Source organism: Phodopus roborovskii, unplaced genomic scaffold (assembly GCF_943737965.1).
Source record: "Phodopus roborovskii unplaced genomic scaffold, PHOROB, whole genome shotgun sequence".
Classification (NCBI taxonomy): domain Eukaryota; kingdom Metazoa; phylum Chordata; class Mammalia; order Rodentia; family Cricetidae; genus Phodopus; species Phodopus roborovskii.
The window spans coordinates 4,491,135-4,507,807 of NW_026126448.1; the positions used below are offsets into that span (position 1 = coordinate 4,491,135).

Consider the following 16,673-nt stretch of genomic DNA (forward strand, 5'->3'; position numbering starts at 1 on the left):
AAATTCCAACTCACATGGCTTCTTCTTTTTGAGGTCTTTCCCCATGTGTCTATCCAAGTGTGAGCACAACAATGCATTAATTATATTCCCTCTGTGCTTATTTTAGAGGATAGAAAGACATCATTATTGTTTCTCTCCCTTCCCATCTTCTCAGTTATCTTAAAGGAGGAAGGTCTCCAATAGAGTCCTTTAGTTTTCTGAGAAAGGTGATAGCTGGGGATATAGATTTTTGTAAGCAGAGGGGGGGGGGTAAAATTGTATGGCTTATGGGAAACAGAGAGGGAACATAGGTTGGCAAACTATGTTAAACTAAGGGGTAGAAGGCTAGTAAGGGAAGGGTGAACATTCTAGAGCATAGAGAGGTAAGAGGGATATGGCTAACATGCATTTGATCATGGATAGAAATCTGCAAAGATCAAAGTTTTATTCTTTACTTAATGGGCCACAGGAAACTCTTGATTGAGAAAGCAGGATAGCTCTGTGGGGGAGTGTAGTGAGAGAGTTCTGTGGCACTGACCACGCCCATTGGGGGTGGAGCCATGGGTGGAGTGACCTGTGGAAGGAGGTAGGAGGGGGCCAGGAAAGGTGCTCTCTTTCTGGCGTGACTCGGACAGGAGAGGATCGGGTTGAATTTCCTGGTGTTCATCTGTCTAGGTTGTAAGTTATTTCTCCCTGAATAAACATCTATTCGGCCTATTTGTTTATCCTGATCCTTATTTACCGCAATAGGGGAGATTTATTCTGGACAGTGACACAGAGATTATTTGAAGTATGAGCAAGCACAAGGGTTTTGGAAGTTTTTCTGTAGTCTGGCCTATCCCAGAGAGAGTGCATGCTATATGAAGACACAAGGGCATCCGGAGAAAGTACCCCTACTCAAGTTCAAACAGAACTTTGAACAAATGTGGAAGAACTGGAGAAAAGACAGAGAACAAAAATCATAATTGCACTTGCCCCAGTGGCATGATCAAGGGAGGGTGTAGAGAAGATAGTTTAGGTAGGCATCATTTTCCAGGTGACACCAGAACAAAGACCGAAATAAGCAGGAGAGTGGAGAGTGAATCACTCCGGTACCTAGAGAAGAAGTATCTGGGCAAAAGAACAGCATGGCACTGTCCTTGAGGAAGGAAATGTCTGCTGTGTTGGAAGAACATGACAATGACAGTAGCTACTACAAAGTAAGCAAGAGGGATAGTGGAAGCAGCTGAGACCAAGCTAATGTGGTAGCTGACATGGGGCCTCATAGCCTGTTGTAAAGATGTGGGCTTTTATACCCAAGGTAGTAGAGAGCATTTGCATCAGAGGAGAGATATGACTCAGGTATGAAGATCACCTTGGCCATTTTGTGAAAGATTGGAGTGGATAGAAACTAGATGATCACCAAGATTGGTGGTAACAATAGAAATGAGGAAAAAAACGTTTGCATATTTTGGAGACAGTAGGTATGGAACACAGAGGAATAATGGGGATACCCTGGGATACCAGTGGTTTTAGCCTGAGCATTTCTTTCACACTGTGTAATGTGCCTAAATCCACAAGTATCAAAGTGTGATTGAGTCACAGGGGTATTCTTGACTGCTCTGTAATTCAGTGTCTTCTTCTATCAGTTTGGAATCATAATAATAGTGACCTCAAAATATTGATAGCACTAAATTAATAAATCCTAGTAAACTGCTTAGAACTCCATCTGGGGAACAATAAGTGACAGGTAAGTGACTTTCTCCTTCCTAACTGTATCGGCTATATGGGAAGCTCAGATCATCCCATATGTACTGACTCTTAGTTTGGACTTTGTCTAGATGTTCCCTAATGGGGTTTGACCTGAATCGTCACTGGCTGGATCCTTCTCCATGGGCCCACCCTACCCTTCATGGAGTGAAGCAACTCATCATCAAGATGTACAATGACCCAGTGAGTAGCAGGATGCCCTTGGCAGCTGCTGGCCAATGACTGAATCTGGAAATGGAAAATTGTATGGGGAAGTACTCAGGCAGATTTCAATTAGGGTTACATGAACAAAGTCAGGAATGTACTAATCATGCATGTATCTGAATCTGATAGGCCCAGTGTCTTCTCCCAACCCTTTCTTTCTCTACCTCTCATAAATATTGGCTCTGTTGTGGTAGTATAATGAAATGATGAAAATACACTATAGCAAATCCTTATTTGTCAAGGCTCCTTGATAATAAGTCAAAGAAATATAACTCGAATTAGTACAAGAAAAATGGAGAATCTGATGGAATACCGGTAGTGTATAATATACTTGAAGAATGTAGGCCAGCCTACTCCACACATAAGGAAAATGGCTGCCATGTGTCCCCATATGGTGACTCCCACTTCTACCTTGACTTGTTTTCATTTTCCAGTTCAAAAAAGATGGTAGTTGGCTTAGTTTGGAGGGCACATGCACCTCTGACCAATGGGATGGCCCAAGAAACAAGAGGGTGTAAAGATGGCACAGTCTTAGGACCCACATGGTTGGATTTGGGGCTGTGGTCCTGGAGAAAAGAGTCTACTTCTCTAGAAGAAAAAAGGCAACCATACAGATAGATGTACACTATGTTTTCTCAGAGGGACAAGTTGTTGTGTTGAGAAACCAGAGAAGACCATGGGGATTTGTAGTGCAGAGAAGGAGATAGATGAGAGTCACTCTTGCTATCAGCAAGATTGCATAGTAGACCTTTGTGCTTAGAAGTGATGGCATGGGGTTGGCAAAGGCAGGATCATAGGAAATAGAACTTCGTAGCAAGTGAGAGCTATCTCCAGATGAAGTGTATGTCCTGGGAGCTTTCCCTTACTGAAAGTATTAAAAGTCAAGTGAAACTACAGTGTCAAAAATGGCACAGAGAGGAGACTTAATTGTTTGAATGGCATTCCCATAAAATTACACACAAATTTTTCCCAGCTGGGATGGTAGTGATTTTGAGGGCCCCTTAAGTGTATATCAAGTGACAGATGGTGGCAGCTAAGGCAGGTTTCCAGAGTTGGGGTATTTCACAGATGCACCAGTGTGACCAGTTCTGCTTACTTTGCTGAAGGTGCCAATAAAAATGAAGCCAATTAGAGAGTAAAGTAAAGCTGTACATAAAGACAAATGCATACATTAGAGCAAAGATCAGTGACCTTGATTTCAAAACTGTCATTTTATTTAAAAAATATTTCTCTCTCTGTCTCTGTCTCTCTCTCTCTCTCTCTCTCTGTGTGTGTGTGTGTGTGTGTGTACACATGTACATTTTCCACAGCATGCATATGAACAACTTGTGAGACTTCATTCTTTCCTTCCACTATTTGGGTGTTGCATAATTTAATTCAGGTCATCAGGCTTAGGAGCAAGTGCCTTAACCCACTGAGCCATCTCACTGGCCCAGAAGGCACCATTTTCTTTATGGATGTGAATTCTTGTTTCCTGCATTCTTTGATAGACCACTTTTTGTCAGGGCCACATCTTTAGTATGTGATTTCCTTCTCTAGCTCATCCCTGGCACAGTTGAAGCCAACTGTGTGCATCCAACCTACTTATTACTCTGAATTCTCCAGGCCGTCCTATCGTCATGCCTTTCAGAGAGTATCTGCATTGTATTTTCTCAGGAAGCACCTGTGGTCTGCAGAGCTCTCCCCCATCCCCCAGGCTTCTCTATTGGTTCTTGTCTTCCCAGTATACAACTGTGTCTTCCCTTGCTGTTGTCTCCTTCTCAGCAGTAATAGCTGGAGAATACCCTAACTGCTGGCTTTCCTGATGTAGCTGGTAAAAGATACTCAGCAACTGCTTGTTGAACTAGATTGGGTTGAACATGACACACTCCATTGTGCCAAATGCAATATTGTTCATAGATATTAAACTGTCATCCATAAAAGGATGGCATAATAAGGCAGGAAAGACTGGATTCTGGGTCAGCAGATGTAACAGAATGGGATCAGTGAACAAGGGTGTTTAGATGGATCCAAAGAAAAGAACTGGCAGGGAGGAAGTGGGTGGGAGAGGGGCTGTCTTCGTCTTAGTTCTGTTGCTGTGCAGAGACATGATAGCACAGTAATTCTTGTTTTAAAAAGCATTTAATTGGGACTTGTTTACAGTTTCAGAGTTTTAATCCATTCTCATCTTGGCAGAAAGCATGGTGGCACACAGGCAGATGTGGTGCTGGAGAAGTAGCTGAAATATCTACATTTGGATGTTCTGGCCACAGGAAGAGAGAGCCACTGGGCCTAGCTTGGGCTTCTGAAACCTCAAAACCCACCCCCAGTGACACACTTCCTCCAATAAGGCCACACCTCCTAATCCTTTCAAATAGTGCCACTCACTCCTTAAGCATTTAAATATGTGAATTTATGGGGGCCATTCTTATTCAAATCACCATAGGAGCCCAAGGAAAGCAACTCAAATGGCCAAAGAGGAAGAGACTCTAGCTTTCCACAGCCATCATCAATTAGAAGCTATCAATTTGCTCACAAATGCCTAGATATTCATTTATGTTCCAAAACATAGCTCGGACAAAACTGAACTGTAGCGATATTAGAGCATTCCTGATGACTTATCATTGGCTGTTTGGCTGTCAGTATGCTTGGTTGCTAAGACAACAGTATAAGCTACTTTCTTCCCAGAAATCCACACCTTTGTGGCCCAAACAAGAGGATTATATGGAGTCAAGCTGGCTCCAAGTAGGATCCCTGACCCCACACTTTTCTCTTTGTTCCTTTTATCCTCACTGCTTATTTTGTTGGGTGGACTGCTTAATATAGCATGCATTTATTCTGTCAAAGCTCCCATGAGACTGAAATGTGGGGACAATCTATCTATCCTGTGCTCAGTGGCTCAGAAGGTGCCAAAAAAGGTCTCCATTTGGGCTGGGAGTACACCTGAGGCTTGGTCTTTGACCCCATTCTTTTCTTTCATCTTTCCACAAATATTTATATACCACACTTCTATATTCCAGGCATTGTAGTTCTGATAGAGAGGAAAGTCTAGATTCTGCCATGTAGTAGGGAAATAGACATTAAAAAAGTAGCTGCTGGAAATACACATTTCAAGCATGTGAGAGTTCTTTAATAGCAACAGCAAAGCATTAAGTGGGACGGAAGCAGAAGGGTACTAAGCCTTGGCCTTGCTGGGACAGTTCCAGCTTACACCTGTTGTCCCAGAGTAGATTCTTAAAAACAGCCTGATGTGGATGATGAATTATACATTCTTTCTTGGTAAAAGCCTAACAAAGGCACCTAGTACCGTGTGGATATATGGCAGATTCCAATTCACATTCTGAATAAGATCTATAGGCATCTTTGTGCCCAGTTGCAAATATTGCAGAACATTGTGCCCTAACACCATGAAATGTATTTCTGCTCCCAACCTTCAGTGTCCTATATATGTGTTCATACAAATAATTGCTTGGTTCCAATCTGCTGAGCAATACAAACTGTCAGAAAGCTCCCATTTTCTTCTGCTCTCCTCTCCTCTCCTCTCCCCTCCTCTTCCCTCTCCGCCCAACTTCCTTCCTTTCTCTCTCTCTCCTGGCACAGTCTTGCTGTGTAGTCCAGGTTGGTCTCAAACTTAAAATCCTCCTGCCCTAACCTCCAGAGAGATGAGATCCATAGGTGTGAGTACTGTACTCAGCTAGACTTGGGTCTAAGTCACCCTGGTACCTCTGCACAGAGAATCAGCAGAACCACCTGAGATCTGAGTATCACTCCTACTCCACTGCTGTGTGGATGGCCGGTCATCGTTTGCCTGACATTCCTGCTAGAGCAGATGCCCCCCTATAGCCCTATAGAGACAGGCTTCACAGACAGTCATCTCAGTACATTTTATGGAAGGAGATAGGGGATGTGAGAGTCCAGCAGGCAACCCTGGGGAAAGGAGAACTTCCTAGGTGGAAAACACCAGTGTCCTGGATTGGGAGGCAGACTCAGTAGACTGAATTGAGGGTAGACAAAAAGGACAAAGGGACAGCTATATGATTTGGTAAGCAGTGTGGGCTTTATTTTCATGGGGTTTAAGCCAGTGAGTGACAAGAATCCCTTGTGTTTTAGAAGACACCCTCTGGTGAGACTCTCTTTTAAGGGTCCAGCCTAGGGGTTTGGAGGATGACCTGTTAGATTGCTGCTGTTAGGAGGAGAGAAGAGAGGGGGGAAATAGATGAGAAATATTAGGGAGCAAAACATGAGGACTGCTGTTTGTGACCAATGGGAGAGGAAGGAACTTGCAGGGTGCCCATGGTTTGGCTTGGGCCATGCTGGATATGCTACCCTTCCCAAGAATTTCAGGGAAATTAACATGCATAAGGGAGAGGGGTAACAGGAGACACAGGTCATTAGATGTGCTCTGTTTTAAATCAAGTAGGAATAAAATGTACAATCTGCACCTTAAGCTGCTGGAAGGAGTCATTCCATGTCCCTCTCAGTGGACAATGACAGCCTATGGTCTCATGTTAGTGGTGGAATTTGCTTTCCTAGCCCCAGGCTCATTAAACCCTTCACCCCACTGAGGACATTTGATATTAAATTATGCTCTTGAAAAAGGTGTGTTTAACCCAGGGAGCTACACTGAGCTGAGATACGAAGTGTTTCATGTTCAGCTTCCTTGATAGCTGCCTCTGCATGGGGTGAGTCTTGTTTACCAGCTGAGATCGATTGTTCCCTGCAGGCAGAGTCTGGCTAATTTTTCAGAGTCCCTGGTGTTCAGCAGAGCTCTGACTGTGAGTGAGCAGGTGCTCCGCATAAATGTTGAGCAAGTGACAGAGTGAGCCAAGCTCCCCTGTTTCTTGGCTTTAGGTTTTTCTGTAGAAGAGTGTTGGTATGCAAACCCCCCCCCCCCACAAAGCCACCTGCTGTCACCATTACTGTGCCCTCTGACTGAGAAGTTGATCTAGTGACATAAACCCTCTCCTGACTTCACTGGCAACCTGCTGAGATCATCCCCACCCCCAAGGGACAGAAGCAGAGATGGATGCCACCTAGAATACACAGGCTTCACATCATCTTTGGTGACTCACTCCACCCTTAGACTCTGTGCCTACTCCATCTTACATAACCACTATTGAGATTCATTGCCTCTGACCACCGAAGACTCTCCTTGGCTCCAGGTTCCTTGTCTCACAGGTACCCAACTTGTCCCCACCAACTGACCCAACTTGTTCAGGAGTATCATTTAGGCATTTTGTTAGTTTTAGTAGAGTGAAGACCAAGGGAAACAATTTAGGTTGTCCCTTCCATTTTCATTTTAAGTCTGTGGGTTTTGTCTCCCCCCTCCCCCCATAGTAAGTAGCACCGGAAATGACATCCCCATTCAGGCAAGAGCTCATCCCCTCACCAGGGGAGTATTAATTTATTACAACACATAGCAGAATATGAAAATGACTGTATCACATAATTGGCCACACAGTCAAAGCCACTCTCATACAAAGCCTTCCTCTCCAGTTATGACCTTAAGACTAGATGTGAACTGATCTGCAGGTAAACTTCCAGGAACCATCCACCTGCAGCTCTGCTAACATTTAACATCTACCTATGAGGTGTTTGGTGATGCTAACTGAAAAAAAAAAGTCATCATTTCCTATAAAAACACAGTACATATTCCTCAGTGTTAGCATAAGCAAGACCCCTGGGTAACCTCTGGAGAATAGAAATTGATGAGTGAGTTGCAGGGGGGATCTCCAGGCCAGAAAGCTCTTAGACCAAGGCACAGAGGAGGATGTGTTATAAGAAACAAACCACAGTGCTTTAGAAACCTGGGATTGGGGAGACTGTTCCAGGAGAGGCTGGAGGTGGGTGGCATCAAGGGAAGCTTAAGGAATCTATGTGTAGACTAGAGCTTTAAGGGTAGGTAATACTCCATGAGGTGGCAGTGAATTTGGAGAAGAGAGAGATTACAGGAAAAGAGGAGCAGGCATTCCAGGAGAGCAGAACAATAGAATGGGGTTGGGAGACCTGGCTGTTGGAGCTAGCCAATAGGATTTATCAGGAGCCTCTGTACAAGGGCAGATGAGGGGCAATCTGACAAAGGAGTATGTGGGTGTGCACAGCAAGCCAAGGAATTAAAATTGAAGCATCCATCCATCAGACACTATTTTAAATAGATTTTTAGTTGAATTAAATATCATGGTTGTAAAAAAAAAAAAAGTTAAAAGCAATGTAATAAAACACAACTTGTCCAGAATATTGCAGCATATGCCTCCTCTCAATCCTGAGAAGTAGAGTGGTCAAGGGAGAGGCAAAAGCTGATGAAGCAAGAAAGAAATCAGTGAGTAATATTTCCAGCCATTCAGTTCCTCTGACAAGAATCTAAAGTCTCATTGTAAAAGCTAAACCGAAGTAGGTCTCCCCACCTTGCTTCAGAACCTTTCAATGACTTGCTGTTACCTACCACATAAAGGCCAGTGTCCCCTGATATGCTGTTCAAGGCCATGCCTGCTCTGTTCATTTTCTGTGCCCCCAGGACCTAGCACAGAACCTAGCACTGCCGAGAATATTCTGTTGGCTGATGAATGAAGCCATGAATAAAGAACAGGTGTTTCAGAAACTACTGAGGCTGCAGGATGCAGAGTGGATCACAAGAGCCCAGGCCATGAAGGAAGAAGAGAGCCAGTACAGCACTGTTGCAGTAGCCTGTGTGAAGGGCACCCAGATCTGCTCTCAGGGAGCCAAGGAAGGCACTGCTCACTCCAAGATCAGGCTGGGGGGAGAGGAATGGCTTGTCTTCAGCCCTCTCCCTTGTCCCAAAGCCACTCCAAATGTAAGGACTGATTTTTTTTTTCCCCCAGCGCTTTCTACACTCCAAGGTGATTTTTCCTTTTCCTGGAAAAGAAACCCTCCCCCCCACCCCCACACCCCCCCCTCCCCCGCGCCACTGCTGGCGTTGCTATAACAACTTGGCTGCAGCTCTTTACACAGATCCATTTCCTTAAATCATTTAAGGAAAATTAGCTGCCATAACAACATGGAGCAGCTTTGAAAATAGACTAACACTAGGCTGGGTGGCTCCTCCTTCAACCTGGGCCTCCTGGAGTCTTCCTGGAGCTGCTCTCGTTCTGTCAAATAACTAAATAAATTATGATGCACTTGCTTGACAAGCAGAGAAGGTTGTGACATGGGTCAAATAACAAACTTAGAAGCGTCACCCATTCACATCTGTCCATAAAGTACACAAAGATAGATACAAATACCACAAAGAAAGATGTATGAAAACAAAGGCATTTCCATTATAAATAAAATGGAAACCATCAAAATACTCGTGGTAAATAAAAACGGATGCACAGACAACTGTAGGGATGTACATAACTACACAAAGGATTTGAATGAAAACACAGGGACAACTTCTGCTTCATCACTCACTTAAAATGGAAAGACAGCATCTATCGTTCATGTGAACTGTCTTTAAGGTGAGAAAAGTTTTGAGTTAGCAGACCAGATGGTCCTGGGATGGCACCTCCTCTTGGGACACCTATATGTTCATAATCACCAGGCTGCTCAGTGTCTGGTTAGGGAGGGGGACAAAACTACCTTAGAGATTGGAGGTGATCCCATTCCCACTCCTACTTGTAGGCCAAGTAAAACAGGAGTAGCCCTGTCATTTTGAATGCAATGATTCTTTGTTCCACATTGCAAATTTTACCCTTCTGTGAGAAAAGGCAACACTACAACCAAGGAAGACCATACCCTTGAGACATTTGAGCCTCACTGGGTCCTCAGGACATCTGGAAGCTGAACAGTAGATTTCCACACCTTTGTTCCAGATATGTGTCTATGGTGATGTTACCCTAATATACCAGAAAAGCAGTGGAAACTGTGGTTTTATTGTGTAGCTAAACTACTCATTTGCTTGGAGCTCTTGGGCAAGTGATACCTCAAATCCAGGCTTTTAACTCCCCATATATGTACTATGGGAGTCAAAGGATGGTCTCCAAGGGATCATTCCAGATACACAGTCAATGTCGGTTTGGACTTATCTATTGACTACACTGCACAATCACTCACTGAGACACTAAATTTCTACCAGCCCCAGAAGTCCCGACTGCCACCAAAGATGAGATGGACTGCCTGATAAATGTCTACAAAAGTGTTTAGCAAGAAGCTCTAGCTTCCTAAGCTTCAGCATGCCCCTCTGCTGTCAGAAAAAAAATGACTCCTGGCCTACCTGCCTCACCTACAGAACAAGTCCATGATGTGTTGGATCATAGAGCATTTTCTAAGGGAGGGGGATTACTGTCCTGGGCCAGAATGGAAAGGAATGTCCAGAATTCAGCCATCTGCTAGAGATTTCATGGGGGGACAATTCAGTGTGTCTACAATAGGTACACTTAAATACATTCAAGTATTTTCTCTCTCTTTCCAACATGGCACAGGAAATCAGTAAATAACTATGGAAAGAAAAGTTCAACATGGTAATAAAAACTTGAAATAGATAAAGTGTTGTTCAGGGAATCTGAAAACAGAAGGCTGTGATTCATGAAAATTTTATAGTTTTTCCAACAGTTTGAGATAGTTTATGAAAGTTTAAGGAACTGAAAGGAAACTATCATTTTTATTATTTTTATTATTTTTTTTTGTAAAGGCAACTTCTCCTGGCCATGATAAAATATGGGTCTAGTATTTGTTTGTTTTTAATGAAGTAGATTATAACTTTGGCTCTTTGGCAGAAGGCAAAGTAGAAAGATGACTCTCTTCTTTCAGAAAACATTTATGGAGCTAGTGGCCCTCTGTGATACCTTTCAACATGAATGGCCCCAGGCCCCTCTTATCAGCCCAACTGACTGCATACATATTGCTCAGTTTCATGGGAAACAACACAGTTTCCCAAGGGTTCTGTTTTAGTCAGGTCCATTTAATTCTATACCTCAATTCTCAGGAACAGAAATATCTCTTGCCATCTCCTGTGCTTCCTGTTAGGGCTAGATTCGATACTTATTAACCTTTGTTAGCAGCATACAGGAATGGAGCTATTATTTTTGCTCTTGGCTGAGTACTTTTCTAGCTCTTTCATTCTTTCATAAATTGTGATCTTGCTGAAGGCCTGGACTTTATCTTAATCATTTCTATATCCCCAACATTTGGTATAAAATATAAGCCTTCAAAGAATGTGGAGACAGGAAAGAAAACAGCAGAAAAGAAGAAATTCTTTCATTAAACCCTGGATTGTTTTTGGCATCATGGAACATCTCTTTTAATTCCATCATTCATGAAGCAGAGGCAGGAAGAGCTCTGAGTTCAAGGCCAGCCTGGTCTACAGAGTGAGTTCCAGGATAGCCAGAGCTACCGAGAGAAACCCTTTTCAAAAAAAATCAAAAAAGAAAAAATAATTATAAAACCTGGACTGTAACATGAAGGGAATCCTAAATGATGAACAGGGAGCTTGCATGGTAGCTCACACTTAACACAAGCAAGAGGATCCTGAGTCTCCAGGATCCAAGTAAATCCATGAGCAGTTTCATATGTCTATAGTTCTAATGCTACTATGGCAAGATGGTAGGCAGAGACAGAAATATGCCTGGAAGCACCAAGGCCAACTACCCTGGCATAGTGAGCAACAAAGCAAGAGACCCTGTCTCAAAATAAGGTGGAAGGTGAGGACCAACATCCAGAGTTAACTGACTTCCACGTGTGCACTGTAGTACCTGTGTGCCTCACATGAAAGGAAGGAAGATGTTAAGAGTAAGGTTTTTCCCGCCGCCGGTCTGGTCCCAGTGCTGTGCCAGTCCCAAATAACACACAGAGACTATATTTGATATAAATGCTGTTGGCCAGTTACTTGTTTCTTACCAGCTAGCTCTGTCTTAAATATTAACCCATTTCTATTAATCTAAGTATTTCCACGTGGTCTCATCTTACCAGAGAGAGGAGCCGGTATTCTGCTCTCTCGAGTCTCTCCATGCTGACCCCTCCCTACTACTTCCTGGAATTCTCCTTGTCTCCTAGTCCCACCTATCTTGCTTTCCTATTGGCCAACAGTGCTTTATTCATTAACCAGTATGAGAAACATATTTACAGAATGACATCTCCTATCAGGAAGAGAGAGAAGTTATTTTAAAAATGGATAGACCTTTGATGAGTAAAGAGGAAGAAGCGTCTTCTACATAAGTCTGGGAAAATGGTTCATTGATTAAGAGCACTGGATGCTCTTCAAAAGAACCCAGTTTGGTTTCTAGCTCCCACCTGATTGCTCACAAGCATCTGTAACTTCAGTTCCATGGGGTCCAACACCCTCTCCTGGCCTCTGCTACACTAGGCACACACGATACTCAGATAGAAGTGCAACCAAAGCCCCCATATGCATTGAATGTCTGTAAATTTTTTTCTAAGCAAGAGACAGTCTCAAAATCTCAGAACCCACCTCCAAATCCATCCTTCTCCAAGTTTCTCTATACCTTCCCCATACAGTACAACTCCACACTTTAATTTTCTATAAATATTAGTAACTCTGCTTTTTTACCTATTGGGTTATTTCACAAATATTGACAGATGGGACTCCTTCAGCATGATGCTTCAATCTGATCTCTGGCCCAGGGCTCCATGTTCTTAACCACATTGTAAATATCTCCAGCCTAAGACTTACCTTCTTCTCTCTGTTGCCTTGGGCATGACCAGGTGGCCCAAAGAACCCCTTGGGAAGCCAGTCTTTCTTGAGGGGAGTTGCTTGAGTTCTACATACTCCTGAAAGAGCCAGGCAGACCTTTGCTCAAAGTACACAACATGTTGTACTTTAGTGACAGTTGTCTGTCTCCTTTAGACTGTGGACCTTTAAGAAGTAGAAGTTGGATCTTTTAAATCTTCTTTCCACTTTTCCTACCAAAGTTCACCCCTCAGTAGACTCCAAATGATGACCTGAGAAAAGAAATCTTGACAAAAAAAATCTCCCTCATCCTACCTGTCAGTTCCCATCATGACAGTGCCAAGACATCCCAGAAGCAACCATACATTACTTCAAGCATCTGTAGTCCCCTCTCACTGTGTTGTGTTCCCATGGATGTGTTGTCTTCTCTCTTCTTTTTCTTCTGCCTGCTGATGCCCGTTCTAAAGAACTTCTGGATATAGAGTTTCTTCTCACATACCTTTAATATCAGCATGAGAGGCAAGGGCAGGCAGATCTCTGAATCTGAGGTCAGCCTGGACTACAGAGCAAGTTCTAGGACAGCCAGGGCTACACAGAGAAACCCTGTGTTGAAAATAAACAAATAAGCAAACAAATAAAACAACAAACAATAAAAATGTGTGTTTTTTCTCATATATAAATCCTGGAAATTCTGGAGTGCTTGAATCCAGCAGTGTAGAATCCTCTCTTGAATTCTTGAATGCTGATGCCATTCCTTTCATACTCTCTATTATCCATTCTTTATACCTTGGCTTCTTAGTTAGAGCAAGCTTTGGTCCCCAGACTTCCTGTGTCATAGCCACTGATAAGCTAAAGCATTATGAGCTGAAAAGGGGGATCTGGACATGGTCTGGCATCTCAGTTTACCTCCAAGGCAACTCTTCTCATTATCTTACACCATCTATTTTCAGCATATGAGATCTGTGTATATAGCCTGCAACTCCATTAGCCACTGGGCTGAGTAGGCCTCTAACAAGAGTCTAGGTTACATTTGAGGATGTTTTGTGTTTAACAAGTGTGCAACTTTTTGGAGAGTTATTTTTGGTTGTTGCTGTTGGGAGGCTCTGGAGCCCAGGATGAATTCATGCTGGTACATCAAATAGCATATTGCATTTCGGAAACTGGCCTTAGCCATGGGAAATCAAGTAAGCCAGATGCCTAATTACTCCATTATTTACTGTGGTGGAGAGAGCTGAATTCTGATGAAAGGACCAGACTAATCAGGCTTCCAGCAAGAAATCAACAGTTTAACCTTTTATCAGGAAATTACCACTATCCACCTAAAGTACTAATGCCCATTTCCCTAGCCCCGCACCAGTCCCAGATGTCTGATTATAAGAAAGCTTATCAGTCGGAACACAGCCTGAACCTCTGCCTGGTGAGCCTCCAAGCTCTCCCATTCCTCAAGTCATTGCAGGTTTCTGCTCTATTGCTTCATGACTGCTAAAGAGTGTGAATGAAAGAGGAGCTTCCTTGTACTCTTCAAAAGCAAAAAGGCATTCATTCACCCATTCAGCAAACAGTTCCGGAGCATAGGCCCTGTACACTGAACCATAAAGGACAACTGCACCCGGTTCCTCCCTTACAGGATCTAAATGAGGGCAGTGGTCCTTGAGCTGTGTACAGAAAAACTTCAAGGGACCTGAGAAAACCCATCACAGCATTCTTCTTTTAAAACAGAGCAGCTGAATCATGTGGTTAAGGACTCAAGTCTAGGCCTGAGTCTAATCTGCAATTCAACACCCAAGAAAGGACTCAGCTATCCTTGGTAGGTTCCTTAACTCTTCTAAGTGTCCATGTCTTCATTTGTGGAGGGTGGTTGTGAGGATTACATCAGCAGATTCCTGTAGCTCCAAGCACTGTACTATGCACATCCTAAAAAGCACACTAACTGTAAGAGCTGGGAATAAAGGCATCTTTGGCAATGAAATATGCAAACTTGCGGTTCACACAGCACCAGACCAAGTCAACCTGTGATTCCTCACGTGGTGGTCTGTTACGGTGGACAAGGGCTCTGACTGCCCATGGGAACAAAACAGGCTGAACCAGACTCAGGGTCATAGAAGGCTACCTGGGGGAATTGAGTCTAAAGAAACAGTATAAACAAGGATTTGTACAACACGGCAAGAGTTTTGAAGGATGAGTAGGAGCTGTTTGGTCAGCCTGGGAGGAGCATCAGCACAGAGCAAAGACACAACCAGTAGGCAGGACTACTGGGGTAACTGCAAGTTTGGCCCCCAGACTGAGGAAGCATGGGACAGAGGGCAGAGGCAAGGCTGGGTTGAAGGCAGTGACCTGTCATTGACAAAGAGACCATGAGCTACCTGAGTGTGTTTGTACTTGATTTTGAAAGTCACAGAGAGCCACCAGGCAATGAGCAAGAGGACACAATTCAAAAGAAAGATGGGAAAGCGTTCCTCTGTTTCTGGAGCTTGAACTATATATTGTTGAGTTGCTAGCTTTGCACCTGCAATTGTAATATTTTATAAACAAAGAAATAATCTGAAGTGTGGACAAGAATCTATGCAAGAAAGAAAGGAAGAAAGAAACAAAGGAAGAAAGAAAGGAAGACAGAAAAGAAAAAGGCCACAGACTCATCATTCATAAATAGTGGGGGGGAAAACTGAGGAAAATATAAATGCCTACCAGTAGGAAACTGATTAAATGAATCACAATGCATTCATATAATGGATGTTTATGATGAGATTATAATATTGAGAACTGCACATGCTGTAATTTTAAGTGAAAAAAGCAGACTGAGTTGCACATGTATTATGTTACAACAAACATAACAACTAGGTTTAAAACACACACAAATAGAATAGCAAACTAGATGTTAGCAGCAGTATTTCTAGGCACCAGGGTGGTTTTCCCTTGCTTTTTAATATTTCTCAATAATTTCCCATAAGTACATGTTATCTTTGGAACTAGAAAACATTGTGGAAGGGTGAGGGAACCTGCTACATAATTATGAACCAGTCATGTGGTTCTCCCAAGGAGACCCAGTCTCAACCTACTTTATGTAAGAGAACTCGGTTCAATACCCAGCTTTCCACCTGCCTCTCTAGCTATCGATTCCCTCCTTCCCTCCCTCCCTCCCTCCTTTCCCCCTTCACCCTCCCTTCCCCTTCCCTCCCCCTCATTTCCCCTCCATTCCCCTCCTTCCCTCTCCCTCCCTCCCTCCCTCCCTCCCTCCTTCCCTCTCTTCCTTTTGTAATTGGGGTGTAGTCTACCCAGTCCCTCTAGTCTTTATCTCTTAGGGCTTTCTATATTTGTTCCATTTCCTTCTGTGTGGATTTACAATTTAACCTGCAGAGAACAAATACATTCCTTCATTCCTGGGTTTGGGGTATGGTATGCATGAGAATGTTGGAGCCACTTGTGGTCATCCTAAAGGCTGGCAATGTCAATGACAGTGACAATGAATATGAACAGCAACAAATGTTATCCTCCAGATACCCCAGAGGCAATTCAGACAATAGGTACAACTTGGGACTAGGATTCCCTCAAAGACATTCTTAGAAGTGGGCTTGCTAGGATGCTAGAAGAGTGAGGACTGGGAAGGCAGAATTCTAAGCTTTATAGGCAACAAACAGCCTGCTGCAGGACTAGTTGCTCTCACTGGCTGTGCCTAGAGGGTACATCAAGGCCAAAGCTTTCCTTTAAATCCCTCATATCACCTGGGCTGACTCTGAAGTTGGAAGAGCAGACTAAGTCAGGCTCCCAGTGCAGTGGACAGTTTCCTCCTGTTTAAAGTTCATCACCAGGCTGTGACATTGAAACATCCTCCAATTGCTGAGTCATGGGTTGTTTTTAATGTTTGATTGCTACAGTCTTGCTGTGTTGCCCAGGCTAGCATATAACTCTGACCTCTTGCCTCTGCTTTCTGAGATTTAAGATGATCACAGAGATGTGTGGCACTGATCCAAGCCTACAGCAAATATATATATTTATATATATAAATATATATACATATATACATATATATGTATATATATAAATATATAAATATATATAAATGTATATATATTTATATACATATATATATTTACATTTACATTTGTTTATCATGCTGTGAGGGGGTGGTATGTATGGAGTT

General features: G+C 43.1%; 1 protein-coding gene across 1 annotated transcript in view; it reads left to right on the plus strand.

The window, feature by feature from the left end:
* The window catches only part of Agbl4 (AGBL carboxypeptidase 4), a 1,068,750-nt gene that overhangs the window by 980,773 nt on the left and 71,304 nt on the right, over positions 1-16,673 (plus strand). The window contains exon 9 of the mRNA XM_051188468.1: positions 1,800-1,911. Coding sequence (XP_051044425.1) covers positions 1,800-1,911 — 112 coding nt within the window. The remainder of the gene's footprint in view (positions 1-1,799; positions 1,912-16,673) is intronic.